The 23549-nt window shown below is 31.9% G+C and overlaps 1 protein-coding gene across 1 annotated transcript in view; it reads left to right on the top strand.

Moving 5' to 3' along the window:
- The window catches only part of SYCP2 (synaptonemal complex protein 2), a 28083-nt gene extending 5847 nt beyond the window's left edge, over positions 1–22236 (top strand). The window contains exons 8-43 of the mRNA XM_084296376.1: positions 393–481; positions 1014–1048; positions 1658–1800; positions 1880–1932; positions 2440–2485; positions 2707–2802; positions 3388–3448; positions 3999–4147; positions 4758–4832; positions 5262–5414; positions 6468–6567; positions 7562–7680; positions 8442–8537; positions 8668–8740; positions 8845–8902; positions 9464–9600; positions 9939–10051; positions 10568–10686; positions 11460–11496; positions 12151–12215; positions 12319–12376; positions 13837–14005; positions 14387–14454; positions 15310–15492; positions 16082–16268; positions 16693–16943; positions 17059–17238; positions 17974–18055; positions 18522–18683; positions 19026–19153; positions 19739–19833; positions 19913–20012; positions 20817–20875; positions 21172–21250; positions 21722–21778; positions 22131–22236. Coding sequence (XP_084152502.1) covers positions 393–481; positions 1014–1048; positions 1658–1800; positions 1880–1932; positions 2440–2485; positions 2707–2802; positions 3388–3448; positions 3999–4147; positions 4758–4832; positions 5262–5414; positions 6468–6567; positions 7562–7680; positions 8442–8537; positions 8668–8740; positions 8845–8902; positions 9464–9600; positions 9939–10051; positions 10568–10686; positions 11460–11496; positions 12151–12215; positions 12319–12376; positions 13837–14005; positions 14387–14454; positions 15310–15492; positions 16082–16268; positions 16693–16943; positions 17059–17238; positions 17974–18055; positions 18522–18683; positions 19026–19153; positions 19739–19833; positions 19913–20012; positions 20817–20875; positions 21172–21250; positions 21722–21778; positions 22131–22202 — 3747 coding nt within the window. The 3' untranslated portion in view covers positions 22203–22236. The remainder of the gene's footprint in view (positions 1–392; positions 482–1013; positions 1049–1657; positions 1801–1879; positions 1933–2439; positions 2486–2706; positions 2803–3387; positions 3449–3998; positions 4148–4757; positions 4833–5261; positions 5415–6467; positions 6568–7561; positions 7681–8441; positions 8538–8667; positions 8741–8844; positions 8903–9463; positions 9601–9938; positions 10052–10567; positions 10687–11459; positions 11497–12150; positions 12216–12318; positions 12377–13836; positions 14006–14386; positions 14455–15309; positions 15493–16081; positions 16269–16692; positions 16944–17058; positions 17239–17973; positions 18056–18521; positions 18684–19025; positions 19154–19738; positions 19834–19912; positions 20013–20816; positions 20876–21171; positions 21251–21721; positions 21779–22130) is intronic.
- Positions 22237–23549: the final 1313 nt, after the last annotated feature.

The raw sequence follows: 23549 nt of genomic DNA, 5'->3' as shown, positions 1-23549 counted from the left end.
TTAAAGGCTATATCTCAAAAGCACAGGCTTTTTAAAGCAAATTTGAGGTATGCCACAGCCAGCAATCAGCTGCAGACAGAATTTAGCTCTGAAAGTTTGTTGCTATGTTTAACCCTTGCAAATAAGAAACATAAGAAACATAACCCTTTAACAACCAATACTCACATTAAAGGTAATGTAAGTTACGGAAGTTCAGGTAGTTATATTAAGATAGATACCATTTAAGGTCAAACAGGACTTTTTTTTTTTTAATTTTGCAATTACTTAATCATGTTATTTTCTTCAGTCATATGAAATGCTTTATGTAGGCCCTAAATGCAGGTAGAGAATAATTTAAACCTAAGCAATTTACTTAATATTTAATCCTACTCGTTTTTTTCCACTCTTCTTAGGTAGTAAGAAAACTTAATTTAATGCTTGACAACATGCCTCGAGATGCCAGGAAAAAGATATTTTCTACAAAGGAAATGCTGCCTGTCATGTAAATAATTTTTGGTTTATTTTATTTTTTTAACCGTGACTATAATACATACAGATTAGTCCCTGTTTAACTCATTTTTGCGTTTGCTGTTATGTAGCCAAGGGCAGTGCGCAGGTATTCTCATAGTGTTTTTTTTCCCCTTACAACCCTAAATTGCCTCATTTTCAATCTGAGTTAGGTTTTATTTCATCCCAGTTGTCTTTAAACAATTACTCTCTTAATTATAAGGATGTGTATAGAGCACAGTGAATCATTCACTGGAAGGAATGTCTTTGTGTGTTTGGAAACTTTTTACAGCATTTAAAAACCAAAAACATACACATCAGGTGCTTCACTTCTCCAGTCTTGTTTTCAGTTGTATGTCCTTTGCAGATCAAAGACATCCCCTCTGAAGTCTGATAATTCAGCTGAATCAGGGTTTCAGCTCACATACCAACAGTTTGTAATTAAGTAAACTTTTCTTTTATGCTTTTTTTTTTTTTTTTTTTTTTTTTTTGCTGTCATAGTTTGACAAAACTGCTTACTTTTGCAGGAGTGACATGGGTAGGAGAATTTTGGATGCTGGAGGTGAGCATGGTTAATAAACCTACTACTAAGCTTAAAAATTACATGTAGACCCCTTCAAAATTGAGAAGAATACCTTTAGAAACTGCAGAATGTTGCAGTTACAGTCCTCTGAAGAATAAAATATTGCATGAAAACAGCCTGCAAACTGGAATGTATCAGATGTATGCAGAATATAGCTAACTTGTTGAAGCTTTTGGTCCTCTCTTCTAGCAAATAAGTTTTAAAACAGCAAAGATCAGAAGGAAATCAATCTTTAAGCATAGTAAATTGCTAGCCATGTTCAGTATTACTATAACTTCTATCAGGGATCACTTCGGTTTCCCCCCATTCAAGTGAAAGTTGAAGATGTCTTATCTCTTCTTTATGTGCTTAGTGTTGCTTTGACGTTCCTTGAGAGATTGACTGAAATTTTATTTTGAAACATTAAGTTGTTCAGTCATCCTTATTCCCGTAATTCTTTATCCTTTATGGATTACGTGCCTGGATTTAATGTGATGTGTAATATGAAAAGTTCAGCACTGCCAGTACCAGTTTCTTATGTAATATTTTTTGGGGGAAATCAGTAGTATCCTTAAAATTACTATTCCTGCAAAATGTATTGTGTTGTAGACTATGATCTGCAAGTAGCCATTACAGAAGCTTTATGCAGAATGATACCTGAGAAACAAAGAAGGGAACTGGCTTGCCAATGGTTTTCCATGGAGTTTGTGTCCAATGCATTTAAAGGAATTAAAGATTCGGAGTTTGAAACAGTAAGTCATATGAAAAATGTTTCCATGGAGGTAGACTTTTGTTTTTACACTTATTCAAGAAATGTCTCTGTTTTAATAGGACTGCAGAAAATTTCTTAACCAGGTGAATGGCATGCTTGGAGACAAAAGAAGGTAAAACTGATTTTTTTTTATTTTATTTTTTTTTACACTAATATGTTTTCTTTTCTGGACTCAATGGCTGTTCATTGAGAGTACCCTTTATGTCAAAAAAAAGTGGTTTTGGTGAACACTGAATTAAAACAATACAAGTAAATTAGACTAATATAGCAGTGGTATTAAGTCAAGGAACTGTAGACAGGTGTTTTTGTGTTTTGTTCTGTTTTCAAAGCATTAATTAGTAAAGAAATACTGTCTTTTGGCATATTGCCACAGGAATTATCTCCTCTATCTAGATGTTAATTTTATGTAATTCCTATACTTTGGGAAAAAAAGACAAACAATGTCAGCTCAAATAAACTGTTCGCTAAAGAACATTCAGCTAAGTGACTTCTTTTGCTTACTGTGATCTCTTAATTTCTAAAATACATAAGTTTTGCACTGAAAGCAATCCGTTTGCTTTGTTCAGATATGCAAAATTTACATCATTTTATTCTTTGACAAAATACGCTTTTCTTACAGGGTTTTTACGTATCCGTGCTTATCAGCAGCTCTTGATAAATATGAGGTAAAATGCAGACTTAATCATATATCCATAGATTTTTATTTGTGCAGATGAAGTATTTCTTTGCCTTGTCGTTCAGAGAAGTAAGGATTAAATAAGATTTTTCAGGCATACATATGAAAGTCCATGTATTTGTAGTTTGTCAACCTGTAACACAAAGCCTGTTAGCTGGTATAAATTGTTATTCTTAGCTCTCATTCTTTTATCTTAATTTTTCTGTTCAGCTACAGATACCATTAGATGAAAATCTTGAAGAATTTTGGATTGATTTCAACATTGGTAGTAGAAGTATATCTTTCTATGTGGCAGCAGATAATGCAGTAAGCAAAGTTTTGTCTGTCGCACTTGATTCCTCTAAGGCAGTAGATGCGCATGGTTTCAAGTATATAAAATGTGTTTCCCTACATCAACGTGTTGAAATTATATATGCATCTGGAGAGAAACAAAAAACGTATATATATAAACATATATATATATATATATATAAAGATATATATGATTTGGTGCAGAAATAGGCAAATGTGGCCAGTAAAAATTGATGTCATTGTTATATCTTTTTTAATGCATTGAGATAAAAAAAAAAAATCATAGTAATGACCAATACTGTTTGTGAACAATTTAATATAAAATAGTACATGTGAACAAGATGCCATTTAAAAATTACAATCATAGAGTCAAATGGCAGTTTAGGTTTTAACTCAACCATTTAAATGAGTATTTCTACCAAAGATCTTCTGAAAGATTGCTGTCTGTTATAAATGAAGCTGATGTTCATTGTCACTTCTTCTAACAGAGGCTGCAGACAGCTGAAAATATATCTTGACTGAATAGCTTTCTGGTCTATGTATTCCATTTAATTGTAATATATGTTTTTCTTTTCAAAATTATGTACTTTTTTATATAAGGATCATCAATGGGAAACAGTCATTATACCAGAGGAAGAGGTAGTCCAGTACAACCTCGAAGGTATTGGCAGTCATGAATGTGGTCTTTTGTTATACACTAACTTGGATTTTCAAACTGATTAATAATAAAGTACTGACTCAAATTCTCAGCAAAGCAAAATTCTCATTGAAAACATTACAGGTACTGTTTTTATATAATTACACTGCAGTCTTATTAGCATTTTAGGCACGCAGGTGTGATTTAATTAAAATAATTTTAACTGATGTCTTACAGTTATTTTAATGCAAAATAAAGCATAAAACAATGTTTAGTATTTTTCCTTTCAAATGTCTTAGAATGGTTTTGTAAATACCTATAATTTGCCTGCAGCTGTAATAAGTAAACTTCAGAAAAAATCTTACAGGTAAATATATAGAATAATTTTTTTTTACTGGTTTGAATCTTGAATTATTTCACTAATAACGTCTATTATAGGTTAGACAGAATTAAATAAAACATCTTAATAGCTTCACTGAAGCATACAAATAAGTATCATGTGTTTACAAATATTACATGAATGGAGATAAAAATTCTAATGAAAATACTTTCTGCAATTTTGTTTTTTGTCCAGAGAAAGATTCAAAAAAATTATTAACGATAGATCTAAAAAGCCCGATGAGTGTGGGTAATCAAGAAGGAGAGAAAATTTTTTTATATTTTGATTCTATCTTGGAAATCAAAGATGTAACCGGAAAGGTTTATGGATTAAGTAAATGTAAGGTAAGATTTAAACACTCTTCCTAACAGTTTTTATTCAATTTGAAATGATGTTTCATTGCCATATAAATGTTGTTACAAGTGTGATTATTTTATCGTTATCTATTTATACAGATAGTTTCTGATTAACATTGCCACTACAGAGCAGCATTTCTCCCATGATCTGTTAAGCTTCAGTAAAGTTACCTAATAAATTTAAAAATAATTGCAACAAAAATGAAGAGGCTGTAAAGGGTTCGCTGTCAAGTTTTGCATATGCAAATTAGCATTTTGCATATATGACTTTGCAGAAACACAGGAAGTAGACGCTTAAACATACAGAAGTCTATCATAAATGACTCATTACCGTTCACGTACCCTCCTATGAATTGATTCACTTAATTAAAAACTTTTAGCCAGCCATAGCTTGCTCCTTGTTGCAAACTACTTTGCCCTGAACTCTTCCTGACTGAGAAACATGTGAGCAATGGAGCTGCTGTGAACTTGCAAGAATCTGTTTTCCCCTCTAATCTGATTTCAAACACTACTTCAGACTTAACTATTTTCTTTGTGTTTCTTGTTTTAAAGAAGTGAGCAAAATGTTTATTTTACATAATGGTTACTCACTTTGTAGGGATTTAGTAAGAAGCAGTCTTCGTCAGTTGCCAAAACAACTGTGCATGTTGTCTTTGATGAAAGTGGATCCCAGGTATTTTACTTCAGTATACTGAGATGTCTGTTTTCTTTTTGTTGTTTACTCTTAATTCTTAGCTAATTATGATCATTCACCATAAAACAGTAACTTTTGAAACACCAATGAGCAAAGATGGCTCTAAAACCAATTAAATGATTTCTAGTAAGTGTGAATTGTATCTGATTTGTATCCTTTTCGGAAGGAATCATTAATATGTGGAACTGTGATTTGGTAAACCGTTCTTAGGTAAAGTAACAGATCGGATACTTTTCAAATGCATATAAGCTCCAAAGTTTATTAAAATCTACAGTGAGGAAGGTGTTACTCAAGGTAAAGATTTTTTTTGAGTGTGTGTTTATATGTATAAATATAAAACGTTATATTATTTTGGATTTATATTTATGTGTGTGTTTATATAGAATTTTGATAATGTGTGTGTGTTAGGTTCTGGTACCAGAAAGTCAGTTTTCACCACATTTGGAAGAAAAATCTGAAGAGGAGAAACTCAGTAAGTACAAAACACAGCAACTTCCAGGGACACAAAGGACTCTTTGCGCAAACAACAACCAAGATAAACACAAAGGTAGTTCCTCCAAGGTAAGCTGGAGAATCAGAACAGAAAAGAATACATAAATAAGTAAACTTAAATGTTTATATACTTTAGAATATAAAAAACTATTATTTTAAAATTGGAGTATAATACAGATTTTGATTTCCCTATGACTTTTCACTAAGCAGTGTAAATCCTTTTTCAAAAAAGTTTGTCATCATTACTGTTATAGTTTCAAAATGCGTAACAAAGAAAAGAGCAATTTTTGGCATTATTTAATAGGCCATTATCCTTGTAGAATTCTCCTTGGAGAAGAATGTTTTGAAGGTATGCTTAGATATCTTATGCAAAAGTCAAGTATAGCTTCTGAAGACTAATTAATGATCAGCAATAGTACTCGCTCTAGTTAGCGACAAGTCCTATGCACTGGGTGTTCACAGATGTTTACAAAAAAAGCTCTGATGTTGTTAAGATTAATCCTGTGTCGTGATTAACCAAACCACAATTTGATGGGCCTGTCCCTGTGCATAGCTGATTCTCTGGTTTAAACTGGAAGGGGTGGGATTGTGAAGCCTGGTATTTCTTTTGCTACATAGTTCTATAAAATTGTGAAGTTATAAATGTTAGTTCCAGTAGAACCATAATACTACAGATATGTTAGGAGAAAAAGATGAAGCCATGTTGCCATTTCTTCATAATGCAATAGTCATGCAGTGCATGTCTTGTCAGAAGTTTTCTTCAGTAGACCTGTTCCTGAGGTTCTGCTGGTTTATGTGATAGGTTTGTGGAAACTCCTGGAAGTCATCTTGGTTTCTTTGATTGTTAACAAGGGACAGGATTTGGCCTTGTACTGTTGAATTAATTTAGGAACAACAATTGCTGCTCTCAGTTAAAAACCTTTAGTTTCAAGTGTTATGGTGAACTTTTTTATGGAAAGAGAACTGTGTAAAAAAAAATCCGTTTCATTGACGAGTGTAGCAAGAACAATTGTCATTTCAATAGCAAAGTGTTCAAAGACTCTTGGAAATAGATTTTCTAAAAACTTGTGTTGTCATCCTTAAGTCTGTATATTATGGTCAAGTGTTTTTTTGTGTCTCAAGATAACCACATCTTGTAAAAGGAAAGTGTCTGAAGCATCAGTGCTTATTCCTGGAACTACAAGATTTCCCATACGGAGCCCACTGCTATTCGTTAGTACATGTAAGTTTACAAGTACTTTAAGGGTAAAACTAAACTATAAATAGTCTTTGAGATGGCTGGTTGAGATAACATACAAGGATGAACTGTAATCCACTGCAGAACTGAAAATGAATAATAGACTTCATAAAATCTCCTTAGCAGGTGCTTTAAACTTGAAATTTTTAAAGGAGGCCACTTGCTACTGTTCCATAGACAGAATAGCATTCTAAACAGCTGAAAGCCACCTATTGGTTTTACTGCAGCTGTCAGTATGCTGTTTTTGCTGGAGCAAGCTGAGAAGTCAGCTTGTGAGGAAAAGTAGGAAATAATGGATCAGAAGGTCTGTCACAGACCCAGTGCTTCCAATGCTTACTTCAGAAGTGCTTTTTACAGAGAAAAGGATAACAAAGATACTTTCCTTTATCACAAACAGGAGTCATCACTTTCCTACTAACAGTTCTACTGTAATAGAATACTTTCTAAAGAAAAGGGAGAGACTTTTAAGACAAAGGCCAACAAAGGCTGGAGATAAAGCTGGTGGCCAAACAGCGTGACTTAACAAATCTAATTTTCTGTCTTTAATGGTCTCAAATGCAGCAATATCCTTTGTCAAGTGTATCCATGTGTCATACAAATTAAAAGAACAGAGGATAGAAACGAAAGCATTTTAATTAGGATGGAAGAATACAGAAATTCTGTAGCTTTTTTATTTGGAGTTTACCACACTATCTGACCCAGCCAAAATGTATTAAAGTAAAATATTAAACAGATGACTAAGCGTTTTCTACAAGAGCCTGGCTGTAAAAACATTGCTTGCCTCCAGATAGCCACCATTGGCTCATTAATCTCCTTAATAACATAATTGAAATCAATAAAATTATTAAAGATGGATAATGAGTTGATATCAATGCTACTCAGCTTTAAAAAAAAGTATATGCAATAAATGAGATCATGGGCAATGCTCTTCATATTGATCAAATACTAGAATTGTAACATGTCTCTTGTTTGCTTTCAGCCACTCCTTGTAAAGGACGGTTTAAATTACCTTTGAAAATGATGAGTTCTGCTGACAGGTCTAACAGTAATGATGTAAATGAGACCAGAACAAAAAATGTCTATAAAGAACCTACTGGAGTATGCATGCCATCTGTAGCTAAGTCTTACTCAGATTAACATTAATCTGTATTCTAATATATTCTTAGTTTGTATTTTGGAGAGCTAGAGTTTCGCAATCAGTAAATCACTGTTAGAAAATAGCATGTTACATACACGATGTATTATTGCCCTCTGGATTTCAAGTTTAATCATTCTAAAGTCAGACTGAATTCTTGCAAAAATAGCCAAAACTTGCATTCAGTCATTAGTTCTGACCCATAAACTTGCTTCTACTAGCAACCACAGTTCTTCCTTTGTGTATAATGTGACAATAGTGTATACATAAAATCTCAGTTACGTAATGTTGATGAACGTATTAATACAGTACTTAAAGAACGTATAATACAGTCAGCTACAGTTGTGAAATGGTAACGTCTTCAGGTTATAGCATTTGTAGCATCAGTTTTAGAGCATTTGTGATCAGGCATCCATTAAAATCTAATAAAACTACATAGGTGTCACTGAATAACTGCAGTTTGAGTATGTGTATTTTTTGGTTCTTTTCCAGTTAACAAAGACATCAAACTAACATTTTTATTTTATTTATATCTCTGAATGTTTTTCTGAATCAGATTCAGGTCAAATCCCCAAGAATGGGACTCTGAAGCAGATATAGCTATGCTTCAGAAAAAGGCTTTATTATATAGAATGTGTAGTTTAGAATACTTCAAGCGTTAGTGGGAAAATTTGTTCTGTTTTTTTTTTTATGGATTGTAATTGCCATTTATTGTACTTTCTAGAATGGGCAAAGACATGTATCAGATAATGAATTTTCTGAAACAGAACAGAATGTCAGGAAGTCAAAAATCAGAGATGAGGCAAAACTACCTGAAAAGGTATTGGAACCAATACTTCATTTAAAAGAAAAAATAATTCTCCGTATTTTTAGGGAGACTGTAAGTTTGATGTGTCTTACTGTTTGTAGTTCTATGACAGTATTTTATTTTGGATGTTATTCTCCTGTAGGGAAAATGTAATGAAGAAGTTTTAAAAAATATAGATGAGGCAGAAAATGGGGCCACCAGAAAGCAAGCCTTAGGCAAGTAATTTCACAAATGTTGATAGTCCTTACTTTAATTTTTTTAATCTTGTCTTTTTTTTTTCTTTCAAAAATGATTGATAACAAATTAATGTCTTGTTTAGATGATGCACTAGATATTGTTCCTGATTCTCAGCCAACAGGGAGAAGCAACAAACATCCGTAAGTATTGCAAAAGAATGCCAAGTCACTGCTGTTTTATGACTTATTTATGACTTGTTTATGACATGAAAAGGTTATTCTGTTGTATTAAACAGATTCACCATTTAGTTAGTCTTTGATTGCTTTGAGAATAATACTCATTAAGAGTAAGAGTAACATTTAGTAGTACCACAGAGAGTAACTCTCTCAGATGACATCAGAAGGTAAAATAAATATGGCATGGGATTACATATAAGTAGGTGAACTGTGTCATAAGAAGCAGCAGACTTCACCTAGTTCTAACTCTTGTAGACACACCACAGAATTATCAGGGTTCAAGTTTAATGGTGGCCATTGGGTATTGCTGCCTTTTTGAAACTGACTTAATGTGTATTGTTTGTGAAGGTTTGCCATTTAACAGTGCATTGGTTAATTGAACAATGGTAGCAGGCTTAGCGCTAATGTAAAATGCACTGATATCTATAAGCCATCACTATTTTCCTATATTGTGATGTACATTTATTGTAATTCAAACACACTTTCTAAAATTTACTGATAACAGGATGGTATCATTTCTATTAGGCTGCCCGGTCTTTTGGAAAGTTCTTCTGATAAAAAAAGAACTTGGAAAAAAAGAGCGTGTTCTGTTCCTGAGAATAATATAGCAACTGGTAGCAGGCAAAAGTTAAATCTGTCATCAGGACCTACATCCCATACAGGTTATGTTCATATTTTGTTAATTGTTAGTGTTAAAAATGTTTGAGATGAATTTTTAACCCATGGCTCTGCTTTCTTTGTATATTAGTTCCTGTTTTTAACGAAAGAGATGTGAAACAAAATGTTTTTTATTCAGTTTGTGGAAATACCTCTCCAGATAAACAAATAAATACAAATAGAGAAAAACAGCAGCAAAATGGAATTCAAATCACGAGGGAAGAAAACTGCAAAATACTGAGTGGACAGTCAAAGAGCATTAATAATTTGGAACTGAAACAGTTGAGTACAGAAATTAAAAATATTTCAACTACTGCTGAAACATTTAAAACATTTCTTTCAGCTAGAGTGTCAGAAACATCTTTGCATTCTGATTTTACAAAATACAGCAATACAGAAGAAGAAGCTGATGTTCTCTCAGGAAAAGAGACTTCAAATAGTAAACAGTCGAAAATGGTGAGAGTTTCTTAACTTCATTTCTTTGACATGTAATTAAGGTAATTGTCAAATTTCCAGTATCCCAAAATTCTCAAAATGTATTTTACTTTGATTTACTCTCAAACTTATTTTTACATTATTTAATTCATTCTTTGTTAGTTGAAAATCAATGTCAGGTTAACAGTTCATTTTCAGTGTGATCTGTTTAAGAATATCTTACTCTGAATTTCTTTTTTAAAATCAGACTTTTTATTAATAATTCTTAAATATGCAGCTCACTTGTGCTTCACATGCAGTGCTCATTCATTCACTTCCAAATGTCAGAGTACACAGAAACAAAACATTTAAAACAAAATATCTGCTAACCTCATGTCTTATGGCCCACTGTATGGGCAATGCAACAGAAAATTTTCAAACAAATGTTACTTAGAACATCTAGAAGGCTTTTGATTACTGGGAAGCAGTAGTTCTGTTGCAGCTTTACCCTTTTGTTGCATGGGTTCAAAGCTGAATATTCAACACTTATTTTTCTAGAAAACAAAGTCTAAAGAAATGACAGATGCAACAAAATCACTAATTAGTAAAATCAGTGACAGATATAAAGAAAAGACTAACGAGAAAAGCAAAACAAGAGACTCCTCAGGTTTCGACAGGTATGATGTAAACTATATACTTTTATTGTTGTTCCTTTGTGTGGAGCTTCATCTGCAATCTACTTCTCTATCTACAGTTATTGCACATCAGCTTTTATGTGAATTTTTGTTAATTTCTGATAAACCTTGTGGTACAAAAGAGGCAAGTAGTTGTAATAGCTGAAATAAGGCTGTTGGAAATTCCATTTGGTGTTTTCACTCATTCATTCACAGAACTTTCCCTGGAGAGAATTTAGCTGGAATAGTTGATGATCACAGCATATACTGAGTGTCTCTATCCTATCTTCTTCATTCAGGATTCAAAATTGGATTAATTTATCAATTTTCTGATGATCTAAAACGTTCCTAGTTCTCTTCTCCTGAAACAGTTGGCTGTTAGTTTAAATTAACAAATTCTTAAATGGGAAGACTAGTCTTACCTTGCACTGATAAGTGGAGATGTACGTTACATATCCTCCTTTCCAGTTTGATGCTAACTCGATAAAAAGAGAATGGAGTAGTTGTTAGGCTACTTCACCTTCCAAATGTTTTGGATAGTGACTTGGAAGACATGCATGATGTGTACATAGCAGCGTGTACATAGCTGCTATAAGTACATAGGTTTTGTAAAGCACAAAAATAGGTGGGAGCTGATCTATTTTTAGCCACTTGCTTTACTATTTAAATGCCTGAATACATTTAAATTTGTATTACACAAGGCTTATATTTGCATAAACAGTATTTTTATATATATTCTAATTAGGATCTAACAAAATGTATCCTTATTTTTTCAGACCATGTTTAAGTAAATCTTGTTTCAGTGTTAATAAGGTAATTGGAGTTACCGATTTAGTTCCTTTTTTTCTTAACAAACGTGTGCATATATGATGGCATTTACTAGATGTAAATCGAAAGCTTACGAATATCAGTGAATGTTAAACAACTCTATAGAAGTTAATGTTAATTCTGCATTGAATGTTAACTATCTAAACATACTTTATATATATGTTCTTTTGTTTTCTGGAATATTATTTTTATGAGCAACTGTTAGCCAGAGAAACCCCAATTAATTTCTGTTTACATATTCTGTATTTGAGTCTGTTTCCTTGTAATATAGACTCTTTAATTTTGAGCATAACAATACTAAACATTTACAATTAAAATGCTATAGTAATCAAGCTGGTCAAAATGAGACTACAGAATCCTTAAATGAGATCTAGCTAGGATGCAGAAACTGCTCCTAATATTTGGGGGTGGGGGGAAACAATTGATGTGAGGTTTAGTTAGTGTCATTAAAGGATAACTTCTAACAGATTTAGGTTCTACTAACGCTTTTTTACATTTGCATTATTGCTAATCAAGTGCAAGTCTGAGAAGTTCTAGGTTTTTCCGTAAGTTCATGCTGAAAAACTTGTTTTGTTAAATGACAGTTTGTACAAATGCGTAGTCCCAATTTGACATGAGTAAATTCCAATTTATGTCTAGGAAAAAGTTCAGAATAGAAGCTTAAAAACTACTACTTTCCTTGATACAACTTCTGGTCATATTGTGTAAGTAGTTAAAACATTTTCAAACAAAATTTATAATTACCCTTATCAAACTATGAGAAATATTAATTTATGTACTTACAGAATTGATCTCTGTGTCTGACAGGGATGATGTCTACAACTTTAACATCAGTGGGTTTGATGAGCCTACAATAAAGCTAGGGGTAAGAATATAGTTGAAACTGATATGTAATGAATAGAATGTAAAGCAGCTCTATCAAATGAAAATTATGTCTACTGAAAGTATAGTTAACATCTAAAAATTCAAATTAGTGTCACTGAAGGGTGTGGGGGGGAAAATAGTTTGCTAAGTTCTTGTTTTGTACATAAGTACCTCCGTCACTTTCAAATGTATAATGATATATGCTATTGTAAGATTCTGGCCACTTTTCTGAATTAAGAATGAAACAGTTTGTAGGAAGTATTATGTATCTATTAAAAGATATAAAGAAAAATCATTATCGCCTTCTTTCTAACGTCCCATCCTGTAAAGACATCTTTTCCTAGCTGTGTGAGTAACAAGAAAATGGATGACAAGAGACAATGTGTTGCCTTTTATGGCTAAGAGGAGCCTACTGAATAGGTGAAGGTAATGGTTGAAAGGCAAGTGGTTGGAAGCAAATGTATTAGCCAGAGATACACAAGTTTTAGTCAATTCTAGATGGTTTTAATTACCAGCTCTGTTCTTAAATAATTTCTAAGATAGAAATTAATCATAGCAAGTTAATTGCTGAGTACAAAAACTGAGCAGAAAAGCCCTTAATCATGTTATCTGATGGCCTGTTTAATTTTGCTTAAACTGTATCTTGAATGAAATTTGTCATTTATTCTCATTTGTGTTTTTTAGATCCCAGACTGTCATGTTAAAGAACAGAATGTTCGTACAGATCCAAAGAAAAAAGGGTAGAGATGTTATGTTGTGTCCTAGTCTCCTGAGGATAAGCAAGTATAGTACTGTCTGCATTCCCCAGCATTCCATTATGACAATCCAGGGAATGCATACATGACATTATTATCTTGACTGTTGTTTTTTCAAGCTGTAAACATAGCTGCTATCATTTCCTACTCTATTTTATTATTTTCTTTTGGAAAACATATCTAAGTTTTCTATAACCTGATAAAAATGAAAGATTGTGTCTCATGATGAAAGCAGCTTTAGTATTCATGGAATACTACAGGGATTTAACCTCCTAAACAGAGTGGGGTAGTTCTTGGTTAATGCCCTGCTTGCAAATGGACTTACTTCTAAGTGTGGTGTTACTGATCATTAGCAAATACACGTCCTTTAGGGATAAGGTGAACAGAGCTTTCCAAAATAGATTTGAGAAAAAAAGCAGGTACATCTGTTTGATTCCTTAATCCATACATCATACAAATAGCAGAAAGATTTACATGTTGATTTATTGTTTAAAGGTGTTTTTTCTTTTTTTTTCTTTTTTTTTTTTTTAATCAAGGAATCCAGATGAAATTAAAACTAGCACTGAAATGAAAACAGGAAAAAAAGTAAGACTCAGAACTTTGTGGAAACAAAACAATTTGTCTTCCTGTGTTTAAATACCAAGTATGTAAGTGAAAGGAAAATTAAAAATAAAAGAGTAACTTAGAAGAACTTTTTTTTTAATAGACTAGAAACAATCGGGACAAGAAGCATCTCTTCAGTGACACAGACACAGAATACAGAGGTGATGACAGCAAGACAGACATCAGCTGGCTGCAAGAATCAAAATCTAAACCCCAGTTAATCGATTATAGTAGAAATAAAAACTTAGGGAAATCAATAAGCACAGGCAAAAGTAAGAAACTTTCTTCATATTTAAATGCGCTGCAATAAAATTTGCCCATAGACACGAACTGTACAGCATGTAATGTGCTTTTTTGTATATATGGTAGGTTTTAGTTGTCCTGTTTCCAAGGATGAGGACATTGTAGATTAATTATCCTAATCATTTAGGAAGGTTAATTTCCAAAAGGTCTGTATTTTAATATGGAAAATTATTGTAGACAGTGAGGCTGTTTTCAAGAAAAAACTTCGGATTTTTACATAGTGCACTGAAGGCAGTTTACTAACCACATTCATAGGCATAAAAGTGATTTCATGATTTTACTGCTAAACCTTGAAATGTTGAACATTTTATTATGATCCTGTTTTATTTTCTAACTTTGTGTTGTAACAGCAGATAAATTCTCTGAACCTGCTTGCCGGATGGATACATCTAAAGGCAAAACAGCAAAAAAGAAAAAGGTAAATGTAAATTTGCAACCTGACTTCTAATATTCTAAATACCTTAACTCACTAGAACAACTATTTTAAATTTATTTCATAAATATATGCAATTTCTCCATGCTTATTTCAAAATCATTGTATAAATGCAATTAGCTGTTTTCGGGTACTATATTTTTTAGATAGTATTTAGGAAGTATTTCTGGTGTAATACTAGCTGTGACTTGGAATGATTATTGTCTATCAAGACGTTTTGTTACTTAATTATTGATTATGCTTATTTACTGCTTAATAACAATCAACTCCACTGAATAGGTCATTAGCTGTTCAGTGAGCGTTTTCATGTGGCTAATATGCTTAATTGCTTTTTAATGACTATGAGATTATAATTCCTTTAAATGAATATAGGTAATGTACTGAAACTGAGAAGAAAAATGTTTGATGTTAGTAAAGAATAATAGTTGAAAAATATTGTAAGCCTATTGAAATTGGGGGTGCAATGAATTATGAGCGATTATGAGCATGGTTATGGAAGACACTTGTAGATATTTGTAAGCTACAGCTTAAAGACAAATAAAAAACTATCATGTTAGCCTGCCCCGCAAAACCACTCTTTGGTGTCTCAGACTGTACACTAATCATTCAAATCTATGTAATGTTAGTAGCTTAAAGCTATTTATATTAACACAGTGTAAATTGTGAACATGAAAATATCACTATATGTAGGTATCAATGGTGGTCTAGTCCATGTAAATGAAAACTGAAAAGGTCTTAAAGTACCTAATTAACCAACATTGAATCAGCCTACTGTTTACTCTACTATTATCACTTATTAAATATTGTGATATAAATTGAGAAGTTTTTGTTATTCTGAAGGAAACTGAACGTAAAAAACAAGCTCCAAGACAAGACAAAATGATAGAACAAACCTATAGAACAAAACGACCTCGAAAAGCAGCATTAGCAAAAAATTACAAAGAGCCTTCCAGCTCAGAGGAGTCAGAGAGTGAAAGGGAGTATTCAGCATGTACCTCTAAGAAAGAGAAATCAAAAATACAGGTATACAGTTGCACTGTATCTTAAAAATGTACTTCTACTCTATTTTTTGAAATAGACTCTGGTCTACTTTTTACTTAGACTTTAGTAAGCCAGAGTGTTATTTGAGGTAATGTTATGCCTATTCTGTATACAATGGAAAATGCTGACTTGATAGAAGGTATGTCAATGCATTTGTTGAATATCTAAGTAGGGTTTTTAGTAAATTAAGCGATGACAATTGTTAAATAAAACTTTTTTGTTTCTTTTTAGCATAACATTTCAATATATACGGATAAACCATTAAACTTCATTGATTAAATCCTGAAACATCAGTATTTGTCTGTAATAGTTAAGAACTTTATTAGAATAGAAATTCAGGTGCTGAATTATGCAAATTCAATGCTTATTGACATTAGAACACCTGATGCCCTTGTGAATTTAAGTACTTCCAATGATCTTCCTATTTGGTCCTTGTGTTTGTTCAACTGTACACGTAGATAATACACTCTTTACATATATATGTATATATATATATATATATATACACATATATATATGCTTATACGTTTATGTGTTTAGCAGTGCTTATATACACTTCTTATTTTAATAGAAACCTATGAATGAGGAAAACAGAGATCGTAATCAGCAGAAGAAATTCCAGAATACTGTATCTTTGGAGCCAAAGATAGTAGTAGACTATGTAAATAAAGCGTTTATTAAATCAAAGAAGTCTGATGAAGAAAAGGAAATTGAAATGTCATTACCTGAGAGTCCAGCATCTCTTGAGACAATGAGAGGTATGTATTTTGATTTTTTTGTATAGAAATACCATGTCAAATGTTGGAGCTTAAATTAAGATTATCACAGTAATAAAATTTTATGTTTAATTCATGCTCTTAAAATGAGATCTCCCAATTCAGTGTGTATACCACATAATTTAAGAAAATATATTATTATGTCATTACAACTTTTATAGGTTTGTATAGTTGTTTGACATCAGCATAATACATTTATGTAATACATAAGTGAAAGTAGGCTGTTAGAATTAATATGGTAATGTGGAAGATGCAAAAAGTTCAATGTGGTAAGAATTATGCCAATATGTAAAATAAAATTTCACCCATCTGACACTTGTAAATAGCTAGAGTAGGGACAGTTGGCAGTATGGGGCTTTAACATAGTATCATTCTTCACGCTTACAGTTCGGTCACTGTTTTCTAGGTGCTGAGAGATTATCAGAGGGAGATGTTTCTCAAGAGCATATTTCTATTGAAGGATCACCAGGTCTTCAGGAGTCAACACCAAAAAACAAGGAAACATTAAACTTTGGGAAAGGAATCTCTCCTAATAATCTCTGTCCACAAAAAAAGAGTTTTCAAAACATGTGTCTAAATCAGTCCCCTGAAATAACTGTTAAAAAGTTAACAATTGGAAATAAAAGTTTCTCGCCAGTTATGACTGCATCGTCTTTGGTAAGAATATTAAAGTTTCTCTACAGTTATTTTAACTGATGATGTTTCATTCAGCTGCTATATATTACGCTCTTGTGCATCTCATTTCAATAATGATTTTGTTATTTATGCGTAGCTCAACTTAACTCCAGTAACCCCATATAAAACTTTCAGTGGAAAACATACAAAGGAATCTGTATCTGAAACATGTGATGCTAATGAAAATTTGAGTTTTAGACATGGCTTTTCAGACAAACTTTCTGTTGAAGGAAAGCTACAAGATATCACTAAACCTATCATCAAAAATAAAAGAGAGGTATGTTACTAAATCCATTCCTCTACAGAAAAGATTTGCAGCTTCTTTTCATCCATTATATCTACATTGCAGTTGGTGAGATTTTAGGGGAATGGATCTTTCTTAATGTTAAACACTTGATATAATGTGTACTTGTTAATTTTTATATATTTGAAATAATTTACGGAATTGTGTATCTGACAGATACAGTTAAAGAACTGGGTCCCAACAAGACCAATTATTAATACCTTCAAAAAAGAATAAAGCAAATATTTTAATATTGACTTTCAAAAAGTAATAAAAGATCTTTTATAGATTACATAATTATGACATTGGCATGGAGAAATTCTTGGGGTGGATAAGTGCTCTCAGTAATAATGTATTACTTGATATAACTTGTAGCACTGACAAATAAAAACAAACTATACCTTCAACCCATTTTTGTAAGTATTTTTTCTGGTGAAAAAAGCACTAGTGACTCCACTGAGAAATAATTTTTGGTTTTTGTACTATTGCAAGAAACTGACCTTATTGGGCATTTATCTTACTGCTATCATTATGTATTAATATGGTAAAGATTTTATTTTTCTCTTTGATGTAATGAGACTTAGTAGTAATTCACGTGTTTATTTTTCCTTCCTGTAGTTGTGTTCCCGTTCATAGTTTATTGAAAAGCAACATAAATGTGGATTTTTGACAAAGACTTCTAAAAGCACTTTCTTGTAGAAGCTAATAAATCAATGGCCTTTCTTGTAGGAACCATCTCCATTATCTGTTTCCAGTGGAAGTAAAATACAGTCTTGGAGTCAAGAACGTTATGGCCCTGGGCATGAGTCAGGTACAAACACTAAAGGCAGCAGACTTTCTGTGTGTGTTAAGAACAGTTAAGAAAAAACATTTATTTGGCATAGAAAAATGTCGCAACTCTTTGATTTTTTTTTCTTTTTTATTATATTTTCAGTATTGTTCAATTTTTATTCTTATTTTCTCTGCTGTTTTAAGTCCTCCAAAAAGACTGAAACATGGGCTCCAGCATGTAGATACTCTAAAGAGTAGCTGGTCTCTTAAGAAAGAGATCAAAAAGCATTCCCGCCGATACTGGGGAAAAAATGGGAAAACATGCTTATACCTACTGAACATGCCCTTTATAAATGCAATGCTCCTTAATTCTTATATGGTTCTTGAGTTGTAAAGAAACATACTGCTAAAGTTTTGATCCAAAGGGATCAAAACTATTCTTTATCTTGCACTGTCATTGTTGTAAATAATCCTAAAGTTAAGCATTGCTTTCATGTTTATTAAAGGACCAACTATACATACATTTCTGAAACGAAGGTACCAGAGTGATACAGAAAGCCATTCTGATGAAGTAGAAACAAGCAAAAAGGAGGAAAAGAAAAGAACCAGAAGAACAAAGTTGCAGCCTAAAAAATTATTTAAAAAGGATGACACGGTTACTTACAGAGGTTAACTATGAAATGAAAGTTGATTATAGTTATGCAAAAGTTGAAAATAGCATAATAATTTAAAGTTTCAACCAAAAACAGTAACATCCATAAAAAAAAAAAAAGTTTCAAAGAAAAAAATGCCAAAAAATAAAAAAGAACTAAATATTTAGAAACTATCTCCATTTAAAAAGTCAGAAAATTGATTCGAAAATAGAAACTAGCCCCAGCCATTTAATTGGTGCAATTAATCTGTATTTAACAAGAGCTTATCTAGGTTGTAACTACAGATAGGAAACTTCTTCATGCTGAATCGTGACATTACCATTATTTATATATATATATTTTTTTACATTTCTTCAGTGTCTGAAAGCTTATCTACTGTATCTGTAAATGATCCATCTGTTTTGGGTGAGGATGTCTGGGAACCTGGTTATTCAACTCTAAGTATGTGTCAGAAGTTCCAGAAAGAATTTACTAAGAAAATGGAGGCAAGACATTTTATATACAATATTAGTTGTGCGTGCAGTTACATGTGCATATGAATAATAGTCTTACACTGTGGAATTTACTTAAAAAAACATGAAGATAGCTAAGTGCATAGAACTTCAAGAAATCATAGAGTTAAAGTTGCTTTTTAAGTCTTTTTCGATTCGATTATGTACTTAACCCTCCAGTGGTTTTCTTATGTTACTAATGAGACTACTGCATTTTGGTTCTTTTCAAATTATCAACACCATGAATGTGGCTTACCAGCTAAAAGAAAAACATGAACCTAAATAATGCATTTGTTCCTCTAAGACAGCTGCAAGCACACAGCATTCACTCCATGTGTACTTTATCTATTTTCAGGAAATCTATTTTTCAAATAGTGTATTTCTAATAAAATATCAAAAACATAAACCCATGATTATTAACATCTCATTAACAGAAAGTTTTTCCTTAAAGTAAAAGGAGATTTAAAAAAAAATGTACTCACTACTATTAGTATTAGTAATAATTAACAGTACTAAACATAATATAGCTTTTTCTTCAAGTGAAAATAATCTGAAAGTAATGTTAAAATGTCTTTACAGAGCCGTTCACAAAAAATGGATCATTTTACAAAGCAATCATTAAGAGCTGCCCACCAGCATTTAGCAACAATGAATTACCAGCTTCACGAATGCAGGTGTGTAACAAAATATTTATTTTAAAGCACTTAAAATGCAATGAATATCTTCTAAAGGTAACTCATTCTGTTTTGGTAGGATTAGACAGCTGGACAAATTTCATTTAGTTATCCTTGAGGAAATTGAAAATTTTGAGAAAGATTCTCAGTCCCTGAAAAACGTGGAAAAAGAATTCTTGGTTTGTATTTTAATTACTTTATTATGGGGAAAAATGAGTTTTTATGAAATCTATAGATTGCTCATAGGATCTTTATGTTATTAATTCTAATTTTAAAAAGCTTTTCTGTTCTTCCTTAAATTTGATTCAGATTTTAAATAATGAATCTGAAATGTCTGGATTGGCTTATGTGGTCCTGTAAGAATTTCTATATCACCATTATGTGTTTTTACTTTTTCCTAGAATAAACTACTCATACTATTTCTAACAGGCTGTGTATGCCAATTCATATGCTTTTTTTCAGCTGTCTTTTATTTCAGCTACAGTGTGTAGGCACTTGAAACCGATGTGCTGTGTGTTCTAAGACAAGTCAGTTGCCTGCTACTTGCTGTAATGTAAAATCAATATAATCAATGTATAAATAATCATGTTAACAGAAGACTTCAGTAGCTTTTTTTTTTTTTTACTCTGAAGGCTTTTCTTTATTATTATTTTTCTTTTAATCACACTTAAGTGAATGGAAAATATGATTAAAACATTATGGATGTTCTTTTCCATCATTTTGAAACTCTTAGGCACAATAGGTTTACAGATTTATGGCAAATTGTTTCCGTGAAAACAGAATTCCTGAAGTGCCTTATCCTGCCAACTAAACTTTTTTTTAAAAAAAAAAAAAAAAAAAAAAGTATCTGTGGTTACTGTTTTACTCCTACTAATTCTGTGCTGAGGCTGTGACAATGGGTTATTTTATTCATAATAGATATTAGTCAGTTTTAGTTAAGAAAATAATAGTTACTGCTGACTGTTAATTGTTTTTCACTCCAGACCTTTTGGAAAAAACAGAAGCAGACTTTAAATACGTACCTGAAAAATGAGCAACAGAGGTTAGTACTTTTCATTAATGCTGTTTTGAAACTTGTTTTCTTCTGTAAATTCAAGGTTTAAGTTAGGCCGGCTAACTGTTCTTTACACAATTGCTCTCTTCCATAAAATAAGGATAGTAGATGAGATGAGAAAATGAGATTAAAATGTACTGAGAAAATGTAATTTTTCTCCATTAGGAATAATAATTATTAATGTTTTTAAGTACTATAAAACTACAAATAATGGGATATACTCTTGATATTTGGGAAATGTTCATATGTAGCAAAACTCTTTGAATTGCTTTTTATTTCTTTAGATTTCAGATCCTTAAAACATCATTTGAAAAGAACATCTACCATACCGTTGACTATGAAGAACATATTTTTACTTCACAGGTATTACAAGCTTTCAGTTCTTTGCTGTTTTTAATCATATTTGTTTCTTCCACTAGAAAGAAACAATCTGCTAACAGATACCAGTATTGACTTATTTTTCCCCAAAGAATTCCTCATCCTCACAATTACATTAATGCTACCTAGGTATTTTTGTAGCTTTTCATTGTCATAAAATATTTTTACTGTAACACTGTTCAGCATTTTAGGGCTAGATTTAACCTGTCAGAAGGTATTTGCAGTTATCTAGAAAATTGCTGCAAGGCTTACACTGTATACTGTGACTTTGTTTACCAGTGTAAATCATCCAAGAAGGAACAACTCAGATGCAAAAATCCCTTTCTGTAAGCGGCTAGATGCATGTGCATCTCTTTATTTCTCACTTACAAACCATTTAGGGATGTAATTGTCATCTTGAAAATGTTACTAATTGCAAGCAGAGAGGATACATTCAGTATGAGTATCTTTTTACAGATGCATCTTATGAAAGAAGACATGAAAGGACTCCAAGAGAAATTTCTTAAAGAAATGGTAAAGAAAGTTACCTTTTCTTTTTATTTATTAATGATAATGTAAGTATAGTTGTTTGAATGTTAGAATTTAAAACTTTAGTAATTTGTTACTCTATCAAGAATAAAAATTAATTAAAATCCTCATATCACTGACATTTTCTAGGTTAAGCCTTTTACTTGAGTGATGAAAGTATCAGGTAGATATGGATATAGTGTTTTATTTCTGAGCCTTAATGTGTTGAATGATAACATGGAAAAGTATCTTATTTTGGATATGTTAGAAGCAGGACACTATGCACCAGAATTACATTACAATATTTTTTAATAAGTTTTATTTCAAATGTGTGATAATTGTAATGCTTTTTGCACAGCAAGAAGAGGAACTGATTAATGTTCGCAGAGGATTGCAGACATTGTTTCTATCAGAAGACCAAGAATTCTAAAGTAATATTTTCAGACAATTTCCTGAAATTTAAGCTGAATATAAAGTCATTTTTAATGTAAAATTTGACAACTAGATTTATTTATTTTACATAAGGAAATAATTGTAATGAAAGTATATTTTCCTTAGTAAGATTAAAGTCTTTTGAATAAGACTTTTATTAGAGAGATTTGGAATTATTTTACTGAATATGCTAAAATGCAATATGTAAATTTTTGGATTTTTAGCATATGCTATTTTGAAGTCTTTATTAACATTTGTATAGGTTATTTAACTGACTTTTAGAGAAATCACTTCAAATTTCACTTCAAATCTATGTTTTTGCTCTGTGTGTACAGAATATTTCTTTTGTCTGATGCAAAATACAGGCAAATTATTTAGGGTTCAAATAGCATGTGCTAATCTCAGTCCTATTCATCTGTGATACTTGATTTCAGTAGAAGTTTCTACCAGAAAATGACTGTAAACATTTATGGTTGAACTAAGTTGCAGATATTTGTATTAAATATTTCAATAAAAATATATGTCTGTCTTGTTTTTACAAAATGGTGTCATTACCATTCTGCTTTAAAGTAGCAATACCTTTTTGCATTTCAGTCACAGAAAATATTGCTGAGCAAATATTTTGTGTTGGACAATAGTAAGAGGGTGTACTGCCTATAGCTCAGAAATGTCCTATATACTCATATTGTCTGTTCCATGTGCGTAGGACATCTTCTGAAATCTATGTCATCTGAGAACCACCAGTGAGTTATAATTTACCTTTTTCCTTTGTTGCCGTATAGTGACTACGAGTTCTGTTTAATTTTAAGAGAAATAATAGCTTAGAGAAACCTTAAGAAACCTTAAACTACTCTGCATTTATAGTTCCTTAGCAATCTTTTTAGCCTTTATAACTGGCTATCCTGCATATATATACACTGTAATTTTTTCTGGCTCAGAAGAATACCTTTAATTCCCATTTTTTAACAGAATTTAAAGGAAAGCTATTAAAAACTTATAGCTCATCAAGGAGAAGTAACAGATGTAGAGAATAACTCATAGAACATGCATGTCTTTGAGGCTGTCTACATCATCATATGCAGAGCTGCCTATTTACTATGGAACTGACTCCAGATTAAGATTCACAACATCTCAGGAGCCTGGACTCAGTAAGCATGGCACTTGTACAACTTCACAGCTTCTGGAGCTACCTTGAAGAGGCTACACTCTCCTTTGTAGCTGATTTTATGACCACCATAGTCTCAAAATAATATATTGGCCAACTTTGTGGTAACAATTCCCCTCAACTTAGTTGCTTTACAGGTCTTTACCATTATACCTCTTATTTTGACACTTGGTTGTCTTT

Source organism: Netta rufina (genome assembly GCF_964035555.1).
Source record: "Netta rufina genome assembly, chromosome: 16".
NCBI classification, from domain to species: Eukaryota; Metazoa; Chordata; class Aves; order Anseriformes; family Anatidae; genus Netta; species Netta rufina.
This window is presented reverse-complemented; position numbering and strand designations above follow the sequence as displayed.